Raw genomic sequence first — 20,620 nt, 5'->3', positions numbered from 1 at the left:
TTTTTCCTCCTCTCTTTTAATAACTTCTCAAAAAATATTTGATGTGCTTATTAATTAAGGACCTAGTAATTTTAGATTTTGAGAATCAATTTTGAGTTCATAACTTATTATTGACACAAAATTAAGGCCCTATTTCTTTTAGATTTTGAGAACCGATTGTGAGTCCAAAATCGATTATTGGACAAATTTAAATGCAAATTTGAGCCCAATAATCTCTTTTGGACTCACAATCGGATCTCACCATCAAAAAACAAACGGGGCCTAAATGTAATTAGTAGACCAATAATCACTTTCTAATTCAAAATTGATTCTCAAAATCCAAAGTGAATAGGGCCTAACTTTTATTCAGGCATGCATTGGGAGAGTACAACCAGGATAATATACAGCCATTTAGGGAAAAGAAGTAACACATGGATATATACAATTGATAACTAGAAATTGAGGTGGATACTTCACACTAGATAATATAACATTTTATACATTTTCAAGGAGGTTAAACATACATGAGAAGATGACTTTTCTTACTAAACTCATTGTCTAACACTGTTTGGTGTTTTAATTGAGGGGGCCCCTAAACGTAGTCAGGCCCTTAGAGACATCATTGTGTTAAAACCTCCAAAGAGCCACAGACAGACACTTAAAATTAATGAGCCTATTTATCCCAGATAATCTTAGCATATTCTAAAAGCTACTTGTAAATTCAAAACATTTCTTATGAGTGATATTCTATGCTTTGTAACAATAATAAGATTAAAATTGCAATACTTAGATCATTTACTATCACATTAATGCATCATCCATAAGTTTTGCTTTAATTGTCATGTTGAAAGTCGAAGCAGTGGCTGATTTATATACTAAGTCATTGAGCTCTATTAGGATCGCATTACATTCTACATAAGATTGTCTAGGACAATCCACAACCACATTTGGAAATGCTAAGAACTAAAATTTATATTATCACATTAGAACTTTTGCTTATTATAATCATAAAAGTGGATTTCAATTATATGGCCTAATAAGAAATAGTCTTCAATATTTGATGGTAGTTTCAAAATAACATTCAAGTCTTTCTATTAAGCTTGGCCTTCATAAACCTTATCACTGTTACCTTAGGATTGCATAGGGAGCATCTTTTACAATCAGTTTGTAGTATATAACATTTCTGCATGAATTTACGAAAGCAATTCTTTGATACTGTAAATTGGCTAGTTTAGAAATTTTCCATCTTTTCAACATTTATCAGATGGGAAGTTTTATGTGATTTAATTAAGATTTCATGTTACCCGAAAAGTAACTTCAAAATATCTCTTCTTCTTAATAAAGAAGAACACAAAAAAATTAAGAAGACTTGGAGCATGTTGGACTTTAAAATCTCATTGAACACCACCTAAATTCCAACCCTCTATCAACCGTCAAAATCTTTTGGGAGTTGCCTCGTTTTCCCGCAACATGAATTCATAATATAACCAGGTTTCTTAGTAATGTGAATTCTGTGGGAAACAAAATAGGAAAGAAGGCTCTTATATGTTGGGCTTTTGGGTAAAGCTAAAGAGAAGAGGGGAGAACCTGTGTGGGCTTTCTCTTGGGTCACAAGGTGAGAGAAAGAGAAAAAGAGAAAGATGGAGGGAGAGAGAGAGTTTCTTCTTGATATTTTCTCTAGGTATCTTCTTTGATTTTCTGTTGTGGTGCTCATATGTACGATCTTGGTTGTGAAAATGGGTAAGGATTGTGGTTTATGAGTTTGGGGCTACAATCCATTATAATCCTCGTACTTTCCTTTCTCGAGTGAAAATAGTGTTTCGCCTATAGATATAGACATCTTAGCCGAGCCATGTATAATCATATGTGTGTATCTTGTGGTTTATTTATTGCTAATATCCCATTTCTTTGTGCATGATCAGATTGTCCAAAGCAAGCTACATCGGACAATGATGCTACAGGTAGGTGGTGGTAGTAACGGATGAGCAAAGCGAAATGATTGGATAATGGATATGTTTTCATAGTCTTCATTGGTAATCGCAATACTCCTCATGATAAGTCGATTCTAGATTTAAGGTTCTCTATTCATGTATTCTCTAGGAGAGAATATTTCAATATTTTCTATGAGATAAGGCCAAGTGTAGTATACTTGGGTGATTGGCCCACGTGCTACGTCAAAGGAATTGAGACAACAAAGATTAAAATATTTGATGGAGTGGTTTGTACTGTGGTAGTGTGGCGTATATCACCAAGATACGGAAGAATCAAGTGCCTCTTGGTTGGTTGGACTCTAGGAATTCTAAATTATTCAGCTATAAGTGGAACTGAGAAAACCACGCATGGTTGTATGGTTTTTATGAATGGAAAGAGGTATGGTGAATTGTAGTGACTAGTGTTCCTAAAATCTCGACGGATGGTTGGAAACAGTGCACAGATAGCAAGTACTTGCATACGGTCTCTATTGTAGTTGGTGCGGAGATGGATTTCCAAGTTTTAGATGATGGTGACAAGGTGACAGTTCTTGCAATGGGCAAGGATGGATCAAGATCCGTCTCCAGGTTTGACTATGAGAGTCAACCAGTAGGAAGCTACCCATGTACATCGGTCGTATTGATCGATTCAAGCAAAGTTAGAACCAATATGATTTGATGGTGTGTAGTTGGTGAATCAAAAGGAAAATAATGGTTTGTTGTGATAACAGGCAGTGATGCCCACGAAAAATCTTCATGTGGCAAGAAACAAGTCACGGTGGAGATTCTATAAAGTTTCATTGTTTTCCTAGGACATGAATTTCTAATATAACTAGGTTTCCTAGTTGTGGAATTTCGGTGGGAAACAAAATAGGAAAGAGGGATCTTATGAGGTTTTGGGTAAAACCTAAAGAGAAGAGAGAAAATAGTGTGTGGCTTTTCTCTTGGGGCGTTAGATGAGAGAGAGAGAGAGAGAGAGAGAGAGAGAGAGAGTTTCTTCTTGGTATTTTCTCTTAGGATTCTTCTTGGGTTCTATCTTGTAGTGCTCATGTGAATGTTTATGGTTGAGAAGAAAGGGTAAGGGTTATGGTTTGTGGGTTTGGGCAGATAATTTATTGTAATCCTTGTACTTTTCTTTCTTATAAGGAACATCGTGTTCTCAACCGTGGACATAGGCATCTTGGCCTAACCACGTATAATTTTGGTGTGTTTATCTTGTTGTTTGTTAATTGCTACTATTCTGTTTCTTTTTGCAAGATTGGATTGAATTTTTCCTGGAGGCTTTCTCAATAAAATATATTAATGTGCAAAATATATTAATGTGCATTGATGTTTTGAACTCTAAAAGAAATTTACAAGATAGCATCAAGATTTGGAACTGAATTTTTGTTACTTTTGCTTAGTCTGTAAGCTTATAAGTATTTTGGAAAACAATAAAAATTGTACAAAAAGGTTACTATGTCACAAAAAATTGGTAACAATGAAACAAAATGTAGGTCAATACAGAAAATAGTAACAAAGAAACGAAATGTAGATCGGTGTTGTTAACAAACACATACTTCTTTTGTGAACTTTACTATATAGGATCAAATGTTTTCGTTGAATACAATTCTCCAATTGTTGAGATTGTTAATGTCGACCAGTATAATTTTAAAAAAATTTATCAAGTGACCTCATTTGTTTTTGAAGGGCAGCAAAAAGTGTCCTAAAATCTAAACATTTGTGGATCCTGCATACAATTATTGCTCCAAACATATCTTTTGTGATAGAATCATTGCATACAATTAGTTACGAAATGTTAGGTTGTAGATTGTGGAAGAACAAGCGGGAGCTGTCCGAAGCGATACAACATAAGATGATACCACATAAAAGAAGATGATTGCACTAGTCTCTTACTGATTACAATGATCTCTAATGTGTTCTTATATAAAGCTCTTTAGAGAAAAAAAGAAAAGGAGACAACGATATGACCAACTTCAGGAAGAAATAATTGTTATCAAAACCTAACTACCTAATCTACCAAATCTAATATCCTATATCCGATGATCAAATCTTACTAGATCTGATATACTCTAACATGGAGAGTGAAATTAAGAAGCGAAACCCACTTTAGGAATTGATGAGAACACAATAATTAGGTAAGATACCATATAACCAGAAGAGATACCCTGCATCAATAACTCCAAAGATTTCTTTTAACAAATTCTTTTCTTACAGTCAGTTATTGAGAATGCAAGAAGGAAGTGCAACCCACTTTAGAAATTGATGAGACCACATTATTTGAGATAACTTTATGCAACTCTGTTTTACGGCACAATTACTCACATTTTTTAGTTTTTGCATAATTTTTCATTTCTATTGCCTATGAAATTTTCGATTGCCTATGAAAATTTTGATGCAGTGGCATATCCAAGTGGCACCGTAGGATAATGCCATTTCTCATCCATGTGGAACATCTTTTGGTTTGACTTGGTCTTGGGTGTTGCAAAAAAAGTTGGCTAAGTAATAAGTATCTCTAGTTATTAGTGTTAGTAGTGGAGTCTTTCTTTAATGCTTCTTTGGGGCTTTGTTAAGACTTATTAGGTTTGTATTTTGACTACTTAGGAAATGATATTGTCATGAAAATAGTCCTAGAAGTTATTATAGGGTATTGAGAATAGGTATAGAAGTTATTGGTAAGTCATTTTCCATGTATCTCATTTACTTCTTGTATCTCCAAATATATCAATGAGAACGAGCAAAGAAGGGATGATACTTTTGGTTAAAATTCTCTATAGCAAATTGCTGTAAATCTGGAGTTGAGTGATTCCTCCCAAGGGTTGAGTGATTCCCCTTTGGCGTTGAGCGATTCCGCCTTGCTAGTCGAATGATTCCTAGCATCCTATCCGGCGTCAAGTGATTCCGCCTTGCTATTCTTTACCATTATCTCTGTTCCTTGATCAAATCTCTTTTGTATTTTCATTTGTGGGTTGCGGCCTCCATCAATTTGGTATCAGAGCAGGAAGATTTTGTGGCGCTCTTTGATATTCAGCACAATCCAGAATTTTGCCGTCCAGAAATTTTGGGGTCTGTTTCGTGCAGTTTTTGATGAGGTTATCGGTGTCCGATCTGAGCAAGCCATATACCAATGGAAAGTTCGTCGAGTCTACTTTCCAACGCAACAAACGGATCATAAATCTGAGCTTTCTACAGGGAGATATTAGCGTTTTACTAAAGGCCGATGGAGGGAACTGCAAATTCCGAATTTTCTTGATTCTATCCTTGAGTTGAAGAAGTTTAGTAGAAAAGTTTACATGGATTCGCGATGGCTATGGAGTATCTTCAATCACTTCAAAAGAGAGTTTCCGAATGCCAAATTTGGGAGGTAAATCCGGACTAGAAATCATTTTATAATTACTTAAAAGCAAGAAATCATAGATTGGGAATCGCCCCTACCAATCTATGATGAATATTTGGAAGATGGATATCTAATCTTTCCTAAAAGTTCCAATGGTAAGCCATTGACTTTTGATGGTGGCAAAATGATCAATGATTCACTTAAAGAAATGATTGAGGTGCTCTATGAAGTATTAAACGAAGAACTCAAAGAAATTGAATTTAACAACACGGAGATTGAAGTGATGGAGAAATGGAGAAATTTTGTGTCGATTTCTCCATCAATATATATCGATCCATTTTTTTAAGATCCTACATTGAAGCCTATAGTTGATATTAATGACTTCAAGTATGTTCAAATTCAAGACAGGGCATATGTTCATCTTTGGGATTATGCAGTAGGATTTGATCTTCGAGAGTTTCAGATGATAAACATTCTTCGGTACTTCAAAACTCGAGGACGAGTTTTTTAAACAAGGGGAGTATGATGCGGACGGAAATCACCAAGTATGCTAAGTTTAAAGAAGGAGATCTTGTTATGGTGTATCTTCGTAAAGAAAGGTTTCCAACAGGAACTTATAACAAGCTGAAGCAAAGAAAGCTTGGACCTTGCAAAGTTTTAAAGAAGTTGGGTGCAAATGCATATCGCTTGGAGTTACCAAATGGATTGGCCATCAGCCCTGTTTTCAATGTAAGCGATCTTTACCCTTATTATGGTGACCCAGATGGAGAGTTGTTAGAAGGCACTGATTTTCCTGCTATACCAGCAACTTTGCCGCGAGAACATATCGATGTGCTGGACATGCGTTCTATCACTACTCGTCGTGGAGACTATACGCAGTACCTTGTGCAATGGAAAGGAAAACCAAACTCTGAAGATGCATGGATCTTAGCGGAAGAATTGAAGCAATTGGATGAGCAGCTTTGGCATGACCTCACAACGAACTCGAGGTCAAGTTCTTTTTGGGAAGGGGAGAATGATGCAGTGGCATATCCAAGTGGCACCGTAGGATAATGCCATTTGTCATCCATGTGGCACATCTTTTGGTTTGACTTGGTATTGGGTTGTTGCATAAAAAGTTGGCTAAGTAATAAGTATCTCTAGTGATTAGTGTTAGTAGTGGAGTCTTTCTTTAATGCTTCTTTGGGGCTTTGTTAAGAGTTATTAGGTTTGTATTTTGACTACTTAGGAAATGATATTGTCATGAAAATTGTCCTAGAAGTTATTATAGGGTATTGAGAATAGGTATAGAAGTTATTGGTAAGTCATTTTCCATGTATCTCATTTAATTACTTTTTGTATCTCCAAATATATTAATGAGAATGAGCAAAGTAGGGATGATACTTTTGGTTAAAATTCTCTATAGCAAATTGCTATAAATCTGGAGTTGAGTGATTCCTCCCAAGGGTTGAGTGATTCCCCTTTGGCGTTGAGCGATTCCGCCTTGCTAGTCGAATGATTCCTAGCATCCTATCCGGCGTCAAGTGATTCTGCCTTGCTATTCTTTACCATTATCTCTGTTCCTTGATCAAATCTCTTTTGTATTTTCATTTGTGGGTTGCGGCCTACATCAATTTTCACTGTCTTCACTATGTATATCTTAAGTGATACCTCTTTGAATCTTCAAATACATTATTTCAATCAATGCTTTGGCATGATGTATAATTCCAATTGGATACTCATTGGATATACTTGAGTGGCATGTTGCATAAAGTGAAATAAATGATTTTTACGACCATAACATTATCCGTATCATCAACTTGCACCAAGAAAAAGGCTTGCACTTGAAAGGAGTAGCTTGACAAGAAACATGTCAATCGTATGAGATCCAACATTGTAAAGAGGGAGAAAGTTCATGGGGTATATATGCGGACTCTCCTTCTCGTTGTGTAGAAGCATTTTCATCATCTCGAAGGGGCAGGTCCTTACGGTGTGGATCGGGTATAGTTAGTACTGCTGGAAAACAAAACCGGGGCGGGTGGAAGACCGAGAACTAGAAAATATGGACAGTGGGGTCGGGGCATGACATAATGGTATGAGAGTTCTACATCCTACAATACGGTGTGCCAACGAGGACGATGGGCCTTAAGGGGGGTGGATTGTGAGATCGCATATCGGAAAGTGAGAGAAAGTTCGTGGGCTATATATGTGAACTCTCATTCTCCCTGTGTAGACTCGTTTTCAGCATCTCCAAGGGACAGGACCTTGCGGAGTGGGTCAGGCACAGTAAGTGCTGTGGAAAACAAAATCGGGGCGGGTGTAAGACCCAAACCGGACAATATTTACACAGTGGGGTTGGGGCATGACAATTCTAATAGTAAGGTATCTTAAATTCCCAGTGACCCTCTTGTTGGATGATAAGCTTTCATTTGTAACAACATCAGCCTTACGAAAAAAATTTCACATGCATCTCTTACAAATATATTATAACATTAACAAAATTCTAGGTAGCAACATCAGATAAAAAATGGCTATCACTCTCTCAGACCTTCATGGGATTTCCATGTCATGAATATGCTAAACTAAAGCACTAGAGTATGTGCCATAAAATATGTACTACTAAATAAGAGATAGAGAACCAGCCAGTGAAGCAATTTTTGGTTGAATTTCCATATATGGAATTCTATACACAAGTCACTCACATTTTTTGGAATTTTTCTAAACAATAAATGTTCTACCAAAATCAGTTGTTATAAATAGATCATCTCCCCGTCTGCAAAAAGGTTGCATTCCATTGACCTTGATCCTTTCCATGCCAGTCCCCACTGCAGCACAGCCTTTTAAATAGACAAAGAGGCATTTATGTCAAACGATACCCTTGGGTATCTTATATTATATTTTCAACGAGAGCCCTTCAATTCATGTATCCTCTAGTCTCTATTCTCTACTGTACACATGTGAAGAGAGAAAGCGAGAAGATGATCCTGATGGGTCCCAATCATCATTTCAATATATCCAGCTAGCCTTAAGCAATTATATATAGAGAGAGAGAGAGATGGGTGTGTGGAATAAGACATTTCTTGGCTTATTTGATCGGGGAGCGGCCCAAGAAACTAACCCGTAACAAGAACGTACGCGATTTCATAACTTTCAACGAGTAAACAAACTTGGGAGAATAAAAGATGCTTCTTGTCATTTCTAGTTTTCGAATTTCATGAAGATGGGTAACTTTCGATCCTGACACCCCCTCTACCCGAGCAATGAATTAATCTCACTGCTGTTCTGCTCCTTCTCCTGTGCTCTTTCTCCAAAGGTTGTCAGAATGAGTAGTCCTCTCTGTCCCCTCCTGTCTAAGCATTTATTTGTCCTTCATGGCAACTTAAGGCGCATTTTAGATAGATGCCCTACTTTAGTGGCGTTTGTCACTATAAGCCAAGGTGAGGTGTAAATCATTTCCGGCCTAGGCGCGTTCGTTCACGCAATCAAAAGCCATGAAATGTTAAGTGAACTAAAATTCATGTTTCTCTCGTTGGAGTATGAAGTTGTTTATTTGAAAGCATGTTTTGAATATGAAAAATTATGGATCAAATACAGTGTTTGTTACCTGTAAATTTCAAGTTGTTCATGTTTTGTAACATGTTGATTATTGTTCCATGGAATTGTTATGGGCCCGACTATATGCCCGGGACCCTAGCATAGTTATGATTATGGTATCCCGTCCCCAACCAGTGGGTTGGTGAAATGGTGCGTAGTCATAATAGATTGATCTTAGCCTCTGCCAATAGGGGCTGTGAAACTGGAAATTGTAACCTTGTCGAGTTTGGGCTGTGAAACTAGGCATGTAACCTCTGCGAGTAGGGGCTACGGAACTTGGCTGTGACTACGTGGGGCCAATCGACAACCTGTTGCCAGTAGGGGATGTGAAGCTGGTGTTCTGTTGTAGCCCGTCACTATGGGAGGTGACAGTGGCCATAGCTATGACTAGTGGATTGTTGACTTGTAGGATGTTTTGTATCATGATAAATATTCATTGTTCCAAATTGTATTTAATGTTGCTCTCATGTTTATGCCACGATACAATGCATGTTTTCAAGCAAATGTTGCATTTTAATTAAATGCTTTTAATCATAATTTTGTCATTGTGTACTGATCCATCTTATATAGAATCCTTGTTATGTATTGGGCATAATCCCATTCCACGTTATCATTTACAGATATTGTAGAGTGAGCTTACAGGATTTGCGGGACCTGGGCGAGAGAGAGAGGAATCAGTTTCGTTAGAGTCTTTCTAGTTTTTATTAGACTTTTGAATTTATTTAGTCAGTTAGAGAACTTACTTCCTTTATAGTTGTGGATGTCGAACAATGTTGGCTCGTGGATTATTTATTGAGATTAACAAACTTTGGATTTTATGGTTAATGAATGCTTTCCCCACTACAACAAAACAGGGATTTCCCTACGGCAAAATCCGTAGGGACAACTACCCAAATCTGTAGGGAAAGGCTTTTACCTACGGAATTCTTGGTGCGCAGCTTCAGTAGCCTTATCAGGGGTAGGGAAAGACTTTTGCCTACGGATGTCATAATCCGTAGGGCTATAGAACTGTTAACGTAGATTTGTCCCTACGGGCATTAATGACCACAGTAGGGAAATGCCCTATTTTCCCTACATATTTGTCCGTAGGGATAATACACTTTTTCTGTAGGGAAATTCCATTTTTCGGTAGGGAAAATCAAATTTTTAGTAAGGTTAATCCAATTTTCCCTTAGGGAAAAAATATATATCCCTACAGAATTCCAAACAAACTCCGTAGGGATATGCCAATTTATTCCATAGGGAAATCTACATTTGCCTACTGTATTTAATATGAAATCCGTAGGGATAAGCCAACTTTCCCTACAGAAGTTTCAAATAATCTCTTTTGGAAATAAGCTTTTCCCTACTGTTATTATTTTAAATTCGATAGGGATAGACTTGTCCCTACGGAGTTTCACAACAATCCGTAGGGAAAATGTGCTTATCCATACAGAATGTCATAAAAACTGTAGGAATATTCTTTTTTCTAAAGTGCATCAATATAATTCCACCTGTGATCTGTTGTACCTATACTTTTATATTCCACACACAATAGATTACATCAAAATTGCATATAATCATCCACAACATTATACACAATTATAAAAAGTTCACTGCTTTAATTGATGATCTTTAAAACCACAATTTTCAATGTCGTTGAAATTATCTTCCACATTGTTCAAAATACAAAACTACAAAATAGCAAATGTCTTCAAATTGCTCCCTCAACTAGCTAGACTTGACAAAATTAAACATTGTTTGAAATTCATCAACTACAAAATAACATCAACGTCATCCTCTCCTCGAACTCCATCTTCATTTTCCATTCAACAATTTAACCTACAAACATAAAACATATAAATTAATATATATATATATATATATAAATTAATGATTCAAAAAAAAAACTAGCAATTAGCAGTTTGCAGGACACCAATGTCCACAGTATGATCCACTACAGTTGATGTTTCTATATATCTGTGCTCTATAGATGCTGAATTGTCAATTAGCATTTTGGAATTGTCCTATCTTGCTGTAGGGACACTTTTAGTGTTGCTAGAGCACATATTACAAGATTTAGCACAAAATAGTTCCAACTCTAAATGGAATTTTCAATTAGCTAGCCCACTAAAATGATCTCAATAGGCTGTTTTCATGGGAAGTCTTCTTCATTGCCTTGTAGAGGATGCTAGCTAGTGAATCCATATATCAACTACAGAGAATGACAAAAATCAAGGACAATCAAATAACATTGTAACTACAAGCTATAAGTTGTTAACTCTAGTATTTAACCTAAAGACAAAACATATAAACATATAAATATATATAAATTAATTGTACACTTACATATGCACGAGGCCAAGCAACGTTACTTCCTAAGGCATCCGCGATGACTTGCATCTTTCCAGTTGGTCTTGGCAACTTCGCTTCTCGAGATATACCTCCATTAATAGTTACTACACACCATCCCTCTCCCAATTTTTTTCCTCCTATAATTAAGGTGGGATCTTCATTTTTAAAGAACCCTTTTGCCACAAATTTGCCTTCACTATTCTTCAACTTACATGGAATGCATTCATGAGTCTGAAAACAATTAAGTTGCAAATTTGGTGGTCAAATAGATATGAACATCAGTCATCCAACCTTAGAAACTATCATGTACTCACTAAAAAAATGTAAATACCTTGTTATTACGAGCCTTAGCCCGAGGTGAAGCACGAGTGACCTGACCAACAACTGGAGCGGTACGAGGAGCTTTAGAAAAAGGAATGGTAGGAACATCAATAGGAGTATTAGTAGGAGCAATAGGAGGAAGACTAGTGGGAAGAGCCAGTGGATTTGTATGAGGAGCAACAGGAGGAACTATAGATTGGGCAACATGAGCATCGGGTTGATCAACACGACTTGCAACCGAAGAGTGCACTTGATTCGGCAAATCAACGTTGCGTCCGATAATGGCCTGCCATTAATTAATAAAAATGAATCATACATGGATGTATTCATAAACAAAAAAATTGGTGATAAATCGTACATGTATAGGTAAAATTCATTGAATTTGTAAATAAATCACATTGATCACAAGTTCTGAACCCCGAGATCCCATATAAAAGTAGCAATTAAGAAAAATCAAGAATCTAGTACAGAGAGAGAGAGAGAGAGAGAGAGAGAGAGAGACAAAGAGACAGAGAGAGAGAGACTAAGGTTATGTTCTTACATTTTGAATGAGTATCTCTTGTCCATTTCCTATACCTTCTAATGGTCCTGAAATCTGTTCATGAATTAAATAACTATGATCATAAATTGAGACATAAATAACTTTGACTATTTATTCTAAGATTTTTGTTCAAGATTTTTGCTCCCCAAAGATGATGATATGCTTCTCGACTATTTGAATGAAGATGGACAATCTATTGAACCCACATGGGAACAAGGGGGTAAACTTGTAGCCTAGTGGTTGAGGATTTGTATCTCAACCATGAGTTTAGAGGTTGGAAACCCAGCTTACCTATTAAAAAAAAGATTCTTTGGGAACTGTAATTAAGTTTGACAGCTGTTAAAATAATAAAGGGTTTTGTTAAGACTGCCCTACGGTGCTTTGGAAAAGAAATTTTACACATCTTTTTGATAGAAAATTCAAAAAAACATTTGTAAAAGTGTCAAACAACGTGAAAAATGATTGCAAAATTTCTTTTCCAAAGCACCTAAAAGAGTGCCCTCTCATTAACAAAACCCAATAATAAAAGACAAGATAAGTTAATGCAATTATAAAAACATGGCAGTGCGAATATCAGTAGCCTTCTTTGAATGGGGCTATCAATGAAGTTAGTGAAAAAGAGAAAAAAGATTGGGGTTTTTTATTGATTTATATTTCCATTTTTTTCTTGGGAAATGATAAATTCGCACCCCCTTAGGATAATTCAAACCCTTGGGACCTGAAAAAGCGTTAAAGTCTTCCACATACCCTCCTTTACAATCTGGAACTGGTTGGAGCTCCTACATTCCGAATTACAACCCATGAGATATTGTTGCAAATTTGAAAAGGTTGTTAAATGGCGAGCCAGTGCAGCCCATGTATCCATGGTACAAAGGATTCAAGGTCACCCTCCCTTATCCTCGACTAATTTCTTCAGTAATGTTAAACAGTAGAATGTTTTGACACAAATCAGGGAACAATTGAGAAATCGACAACAAAGGAATCTTACACCATCACTGGGATCATTGAGGAAGTTGACGAGACAACATTGAGGATTACAGAACTGCCAATCCGTAGATGGATACAGGATTACAAGGAATTCTTGGAATCTTTCTGTGTCAGGGAATTTAGGAGATGTTTCTCAATCAGTTATTTTAGGAGATCCCGAACTTTCAAAGTCAAAACTTGTTATGGAGTAACCCAATTTAGCTAGCATAAAATTGGAACATTCCTATCCAAGTTTAACACATTTAGGTTCTTTGCAGGCAATACTTGCTAGTGCTTTCGCTAGAAAAGATTATGAAAAGGCAATGGCTACCGTATCACGAGTTCTGCAGGTATAGTGCTTTTCAAACAGAAATAGTTCTACACAATCTCTGTCTCTCTGTTTTATTATTTAGGTAATTATTTTCTGTGTTAATTATTCGCAATTGATCAGAAATTTTTTGTCCTTATATTTTCTGAAAATACTAAGTATGTTCTATTTTGCAGTTGAGTGTGGTTCTGGGACTGTTCCTCACTGTTGGGATTTGGATTGGCTTGCAATTTGGATGGAGAGTATTTACAAAGGATCTCAATGTGGTGAAACTGATTCATATAGGAATCACGGTATTTCTTCACTCTTTTTGGAACCTAGAAGTGCCAACGGATGTGCCTACGGTTGCTATATATGAGTGCCATAAGAAGTAAACCGAAAGAGTCGGCCATCACGGAGCAAATCAAAATTATGATGATTGTGAGACAACTTGTCGAGAAACAAATGTTTTCAAACACAAGGAGCAATAGAAAAAAAGTTTTGATAAGAAAAAACCTATATCAGTTAGAAAATTGCAAGCCTTGTCTACAGGTAGCAGTAACCATTCAATTGATGTAACTAGCAAATGAATAATATTAGATAGAGAGGAATCTACTAGTCAAAGATTGCAAGCTTTATGAATAATCCTCCAAGTCCAACTCCAAATATTTGTTCAAGACCTTATGAAGAAGAAGAAGACAAAAAGGAACTTACTCGCCCAACTTTGCTTCAGTCCCTCAATATTCAGGCAAAAGAACAGAGTCTCCTTCTTTGAAAGCAACAAGAATAAGATTTCCACCTCTATCACGAGCACCGGGACCCACCGCTACAATTTTTCTAGAGTTTAACTGAATCGAGCACAGGAAAAAAATCAAACTAAATCACAATAAAATAATAAATGAAACATTTTAGAGACCTTTTTTTTTACTCATAAAAAAATGCGAATGACTTATCTAATTTTAACTCCTTTCAGTTGAAGACCTTTCTGTATTGATCTTCAAATGAACTTTTTTAAGAAAATTGATTGAAACTTTTACAGATTACTTTTGTAAGCTGGCCTAGTATGAGATTGGTTTATGAATTATTATTTTTTTTTTCTCAAGTAGCTCATCCTCCCTGTTGGTCACCAATTCGATTTCTGATCAATTTCATGCCCTTCATTTTGTAGAATGATGCCAAATGGGGAGGGCTGAAAACGGGTCAGGTCATGGAAGAACCTAAGCCCATTTTTGCTCGGATCGAAGTTAGAAAGGTCGGAGAAGATGAAGGTGATACAGTTCAGAATGAGGTGAAAGATAACAAGAGAATAAAACAGACTCAAGCCGTTGCAGAAGCATAGACATCTGATTGCGGAGTAGCTAAGATGTCTATAAGCAATTAAATTATCACTTAAGAGTACAAACTGGTATGTATTAATTGATACCTGATTTCTATTGAATTTTGATCATACCCTCTTGAAACTTTTATCACATTCTGAGTGGAGTCCTCTAATGTCTATATTCATAAGCTGTCTTGAGCTCACCCTGAAGGCAAGAATTCTCATGTTCCCCCCTTGAGCTGTCTTCTCATTGTTTAAAGCAAAACAGATCAATGGAGACTCTGTAACTGCACATCACATGTTTCTATGTTCCTTATTTTTTTAATGTTTTGCAATTTCTTGATAAAACAATAAAGTCCCGAATTTTTTTCGAGATTATGAAACATAGTCCAGATACCTTCCTATTTTATTTTAGGCAAAAATATTCTGTTAAATTCATGATATTATTTGTTGTTCTAATCTTGTTAAATTTTACTGCATGACGGGAATATCTTTTTTTTTTTCCTTTTCTGTTGGGTGTGTAAGCTGGGGTTTGGCGGGGGACCAATACGCCATCCCTAACTCAGAACAGATGAGAGGGAGATCCAGAACTCGGGATAGACGAACACTAAACCTAAGAGTTCGAACTACTCAATACTCGTGAGTTACATAATTGGATAGCTTGATGGGAGTAGGAAATCTGTGACCTTATCTACGGCAATGACCGGCAAATGAACGGTTGGGATATCCCTGCCTGTGTTTTGCCCACTCTATTTTTCATTCGCCATCATATATTTTTTATTTCTTTTAAGCGACAAATGGTATATTACATTTTTCTTTCTTTTAAGCAAAAAGATGATTTATTATTTTATTTTTCTTGATAAATTATATGGCGTTTGGCCATATTTTTCTGAGGGTAAAAATATAGCTTACTAAGTAAGACGGAGAGAATTGAGAGGACACGAGTTAGAAGATAATGAGAAGTGGAAGAAAAACAAGATGCTAATAACTCGTGTGGGCTGCTGTTAGCAAGGGCGGTACAGCCTACACAGGACTTGACGGCCTTATAAAAACTCAAATAAAACAATTTTCATTGCCATTTACAAAATTACTTCGGAAAACCCATATTAAAAAAGTAAAAGCCCTTTCTATTTATTTTAAAAATATTTTCCAATGCCTTCTTCTATAATCTGTAAGCCCTTTATTTACTCAGTTGAAACACCTTTTAAAATCTATACAAGCCTTTCATTGTCCCAGGTTGAACACAGAAATCAAAATATCAGAGTTTCAAGTCAACCATCAGTTCTTGAATATATTCAAAATCTCAAAATAATCAAGCTGAACCTCAACACAGTCAAGAGTAACCCATTACGAGTGCCATGTTTTCTAACATAAGTGTGTCTTGTGGGGGTTTTAAGTGAGTTTTTATTCTATAAAGCAAGTTTTCCACTACTTAAAAAAAAAATCAGCAAGTTTTCATTCGAATCAGCAATGTCAGGCATAGAAATAAGAAAGTTACCTTTCAGAAACCCTCGAATCCTTCTTCTCTTCTAGATGATTTCGCACCACAAATTTCGCCTTTTTAATGAGAGGGAAATTAGATCCCTTCCTCTTTTCTTCTTCTTTCAAACCCTAAAAGTGCCTCTGCTGTTTTGCTCTTCTCTAAACCCTAAGAAAATTAGAGAACACCTTTCTTCTTTTGGATGGAAGGAATGGAGGTGGAAATGGATAGCTAAGATGGGGGTGGTGATCAAGAGGGTCTATTTATAAACCCTAAGAAAACAGATGAGGGAGAGAGGATGGGTGGAAATGGATGGCTGATTTTACACTTCAAACTCTCTTTTTCTTCCTCTTCTCCTTCTCCCTTCTTCTCCCACAAAACCAAGCCAAAATGAGAAGAAGCTACTTATGGGTTAGGATTAGGGTTTCCTTGCCAAAACCAGAAGAGGCTACTTGTGGGTTAGGGTTACGGGTTGTGACGGGAGAGAGGGAAAGATAAAAAATCGATAACTTCAAGGCTAGGGCGTGTTTACCCTCTTGGGGGTAATTTTGCCATTTTAAAAAATAAACAGGGGCGTTACTGGAAAATGAGTTCGGAATTTGTGTTTTCCGCCTTCCCGAGCGCGCCTCAAGTGCGAAAATCAGTAGGGATATAAATAAAATTAATCCCTACGGTATGCTTGGATTATCCATCGGTAAAAGACCAATTCTGCCTACGGTAAAGTACTAATTTCAGTAGGGAAACAAACCGTAGGCGTATATATCGAGATTTCCCTACGGAATACTACAAATTCCGTAGTTAAAAGTTCTACACCTACCGCTAAATAAGTAGCCGTAGGGATACTATTATATTCCCTACAGAATTTAAATCCGTAGGGAAAGACTGAACTTTTCCCTACTGAATAATAACGGGTCGGTAGGGAAAGTACAGTTTTGTTGTAGTGCCCCCTAGTTGCTCTGAATAACTATTCAGCAGGTTTGTTGTTAATCTGGCCTTGCACACCCTATATATGGTTGTTTTCTGATGTTTGCATGTGGGTGTGACAAATTATGATGGTTTATATAGATTGTGAAGTTATATCATTTAGTTTGCTCTGCATATTACATGGAATGTTGGATTGCCATGGCCCATGGATGTTTATGGATTTAGGTTCATGGACGTGCGGCACTATCGCGTGCTTGAGCCCAATTTCTTGGTATGGGACGTGACATAAACTATTTATTTTCTTGATCCCGGTGTAGATATGTTGGGTCCAAAAAAACCTTCTCCAAAGGATTACCATGACCCTTTCCAATTGCAAAGGGGTTTCTGTACAAATGTTCTTTGAAAATTCTGAGCCATCCATTTTACACCAAACATATCTGATGTGGTTACTATACAATTGTTCTTTAAATATCTGACCAATCCATTTTAGACCAAATATATCAGATGGTTAGGATCATCTTATAGAGAAGACTTTTCTACAAACAACAAGGTCCAATATCTGAATGGGTGCAGACTGCAGCACTAATTTCCAAAACCGTTAAATACAACAAGGTTCCATAAATCTCGTAACGAATTATTTGATCTTATTCACAAGATTCCTACGTGAAAACCTGAAACCCATGAACCCTCTAAACCTCCCCTCCTACCCTAAACACCCACCCAAAGAAGGCCTACGATGTAGCTGTAATCGATTCTTGTACAAAAAAAAGGTGCAAGTTGTTGTTTGTTCTGCTGCATTTTAAGATACTGATGGAGGAACGCAGAGAAGGCGTGCAATCTAGTGTAGTCCCTAGTAGGCTACATGCATGGACCACGTTGATATTTCAATGCATGCCGATTTCCTGTATTGTTCTTTCTCTTCCACCCTTTATATGGCACTATTCTCCTATCCTTTCTTTTCTTGTTATAAGTTGAAAAATAAAAGGAGAGTATTTATAGGAGGAGGAGATGATACTTGCTTTAAGGTTTTTTTTTTTTTTATTAGTTGCTTTAAGGTGTGGGCAGAGCTTTCTTTTTCATTCCTTACTACTTGCTGCATGCCCCAGCTCCTTCACTTTCATTGAATAATTCATAGTCATATTTTTCATTAGATACAAGTTGCATTATTTTATTTATTGAGATAGTTGCGACCGGGCCCACCTAAGCTATATACTTATGATGGGGAACTTTTCGTCCTGTTAGCCCCACCCAGGAGACTGATCAAATCAAGGATCTTACTCATGATCCATTCAATATGTGGCATGTAAATATAAGATACAATTAAGGAAGAGGATTACTAGCAAAACAGAATCCCTTTCGGGGAAAAGCAGGAGGCCCTCTATCGTGACACGTGCACAAGAAAACAGAAAAGAGATCAAGTACCCCCACAAATGCAAAAAAAATCATGTGAAAATGAACAAATCATGATGGTCCACATCTTTATTTTCAACATGGGATCCCTGCTTTAGAAGTGTTTTTGGCGGTCCACATATATGATGCAACCCCAACTCATGTGATCGACAAATTTGAAGCACATATGAACCATCCCAAGCAAGTGAGAAGATCAGCCCGCATTCAAGCCCAACACAAAGCCCAAGCCCAACTTGAATCCACAAAGCATAAAGGTCAATTCCAGCCCAAGATCATGGACACTCCAATTCAGGCCTAATCCAGTTGTATTTTCGTCATAATGATTCTGGTTAGTTTTGAAGCACGTTTCTGGACCTCTAGATGGATGAATCAGAGAAAATGCTTAACTAAGAAGTTGTAGAGCTTTGAATGATCTTTCCAATTGATATTCATGGTCTTAATTTGGCCTCGTGGTTGAAGACTTATGGCTATTTTGGTAGACTGTGTTTGCTAGCTTTGACTAGTTAATGTGTTTAGAGTTCCTAAGCTATTAATGATGTATGTGAGTCCCTAAACTAGTTAGTGGACTAGTTTGAACGAATTTTCTCATGTATTTCTCTACTTATAAAGAGTATCAAACATATGTAATGAAATTAGGTGAATATTTGAATAAAAATTTGCTTAGTGCATTTTTCCTTGAACCTTGAAGAGTTCTTCCTTAAAACCTAGAAGAATTTCACTCCTTCCTTGAAGAGTAGGAGCTTTCCCCTATTGTTTTCATCCTTGAAGAGTTGCAACCATCAATCTAGAAGAATTGATGTTACATATCTTCCTTCGCAACCTAGAAGAGTAGCCATTGAAGTTATCTTTTTCTATTTTGCCCCACTCTCTTTCCAGAAACTTGTCCATTCGCATTCGTTCACTTCCATCACCATTTCGAACCCTTTCCAGTGCTTTTCTGAGCAAACGTTTGTCAGTAAAGTTGTAGATCTTTGAGTCCTTGAAATTTTGGCTTTTGAATCAAGCCATTCCGACCTATATCGAGGGCGATACGCTCATTTTACCGAGCTTGCGCAAATCTGTTTTTCTTGAATCCGAATTCTTAAGCAATTGAGTGTTTGTTTGTCACTCTCCTGATCCTTAGTCCAAGAAGCCTAGGAGAGGCTTGCATCATTTTGGTATCAAAGTCATGAAGTCATATTTGAACCCGGAGATTTTGTTTGGGCTTACTTGCCACCGGAACGTCACCCCGTTGGAAGCTACAACAAGCTTAGTGATAGAAAGCTTGGTCCACTTGAAGTACTTGAACGCATCAATCACAATACATATTGTCTCAAGCTTCCTTCCCATATGAAGATACATGATGTCTTTAATGTCCGCCATTTGACACCTTATATGGGAGATTCCACTGATGATGATACCTCGAATTCAAAGAAGAATTCTTTCAAACAAGGGGGCAATGATGCTACCCCAACTCATGTGATCGACAAATTTGAAGCACACATGAACCATCCCAAGCAAGTGAGAAGATCAGCCCACATTCAAGCCCAAAAGAAGGCCCAAGCCCAACTTGAATCCACAAAGCATAAAGGCCAATTCCAGCCCAAGATCATGGACACTCCAATTCAGGCCTAATCCAGTTGTATTTTCGTCATAATGATTCAGGTCAGTTTTGAAGCACATTTTTTGGACCTCTAAATGGACGAATCAGAGACAATGCTTAACTAAGAAGTTGTAGGTTTTTGAATTATCCTCTTAATTTGGCCTAGTGGTTGAAGAGTTGTGGTTATTTTGGTAGACTGTGTTTGCTAGCTTTGACTAGTTAATGTGTTTAGAGTTCCTAAGCTATTAATGATGTATGTGAGTCCCTAAACTAGTTAGTGGACTAGTTTGAACGAATTTTCTCATGTATTTCTCTACTTAAAGAGTATCAAACATATGTAATGAAATTAGTTGAATATTTAAATAAAAGTTTGCTTAGTGCATTTTCCCTTGAACCTTGAAGAGTTCTTCCTTGAAACCTAGAAGAATTTCACTCCTTCCTTGAAAAGTAAGAGATTTTCCCTATTGTTTTCATCCTTGAAGAGTTGCAACCATCAATCTAGAAGAATTGATGTTACCTATCTTCCTTCGCAACCTAGAAGAGTAGCCATTAAAGTTATCTTTCTCTATTTTGCCCCA

At 36.8% G+C, this 20,620-nt stretch overlaps 2 protein-coding genes across 2 annotated transcripts; one reads left to right on the top strand and one right to left on the bottom strand.

Moving 5' to 3' along the window:
• Positions 1-10,446: 10,446 nt before the first annotated feature.
• On the bottom strand, positions 10,447-12,920 carry LOC143892524 (uncharacterized). Its single transcript, XM_077397222.1, has 5 exons — positions 12,774-12,920; positions 12,056-12,109; positions 11,525-11,800; positions 11,188-11,424; positions 10,447-10,680 (listed from the first exon to the last, which is right to left on the bottom strand). The coding sequence occupies exons 1-5, from the start codon at positions 12,918-12,920 to the stop codon at positions 10,657-10,659; spliced, it is 738 nt and encodes a 245-aa protein (XP_077253337.1). The 3' UTR covers positions 10,447-10,656.
• A 382-nt stretch (positions 12,921-13,302) lies between these two features.
• LOC143885860 (methionine--tRNA ligase, chloroplastic/mitochondrial-like) lies at positions 13,303-14,805 on the top strand. The gene is made up of 3 exons (XM_077389911.1): positions 13,303-13,371; positions 13,526-13,642; positions 14,497-14,805. Exons 1-3 carry the CDS (start codon positions 13,345-13,347, stop codon positions 14,665-14,667), a joined length of 315 nt encoding a protein of 104 aa, XP_077246026.1. The 5' UTR covers positions 13,303-13,344; the 3' UTR covers positions 14,668-14,805.
• The last annotated feature ends 5,815 nt before the right edge of the window (positions 14,806-20,620 follow it).

Source organism: Tasmannia lanceolata, unplaced genomic scaffold (genome assembly GCF_043159265.1).
Source record: "Tasmannia lanceolata isolate RefF3 unplaced genomic scaffold, GAP_Taslan_0.1 ptg000002l, whole genome shotgun sequence".
Taxonomy (NCBI): domain Eukaryota; kingdom Viridiplantae; phylum Streptophyta; class Magnoliopsida; order Canellales; family Winteraceae; genus Tasmannia; species Tasmannia lanceolata.
Note: the sequence above shows the minus strand (reverse complement) of the source record. Positions and strands in the feature narration are given on the sequence as shown.

Coding starts and splice junctions, on each gene's coding strand:
- LOC143885860 (XM_077389911.1), top strand. CDS start 13,345: ATGGCTACCGTATCACGAGTTCTGCAG. Junction 13,372..13,525: donor CCGTATCACGAGTTCTGCAG/GTATAGTGCTTT, acceptor TCTATTTTGCAG/TTGAGTGTGGTTCTGGGACT. Junction 13,643..14,496: donor TGATTCATATAGGAATCACG/GTATTTCTTCAC, acceptor TTCATTTTGTAG/AATGATGCCAAATGGGGAGG.
- LOC143892524 (XM_077397222.1), bottom strand. CDS start 12,920: ATGGATACATGGGCTGCACTGGCTCGCCATTTAACAACCTTTTCAAAT. Junction 12,110..12,773: donor AGACTTTAACGCTTTTTCAG/GTCCCAAGGGTT, acceptor ATTCATGAACAG/ATTTCAGGACCATTAGAAGG. Junction 11,801..12,055: donor AAGAGATACTCATTCAAAAT/GTAAGAACATAA, acceptor AATTAATGGCAG/GCCATTATCGGACGCAACGT.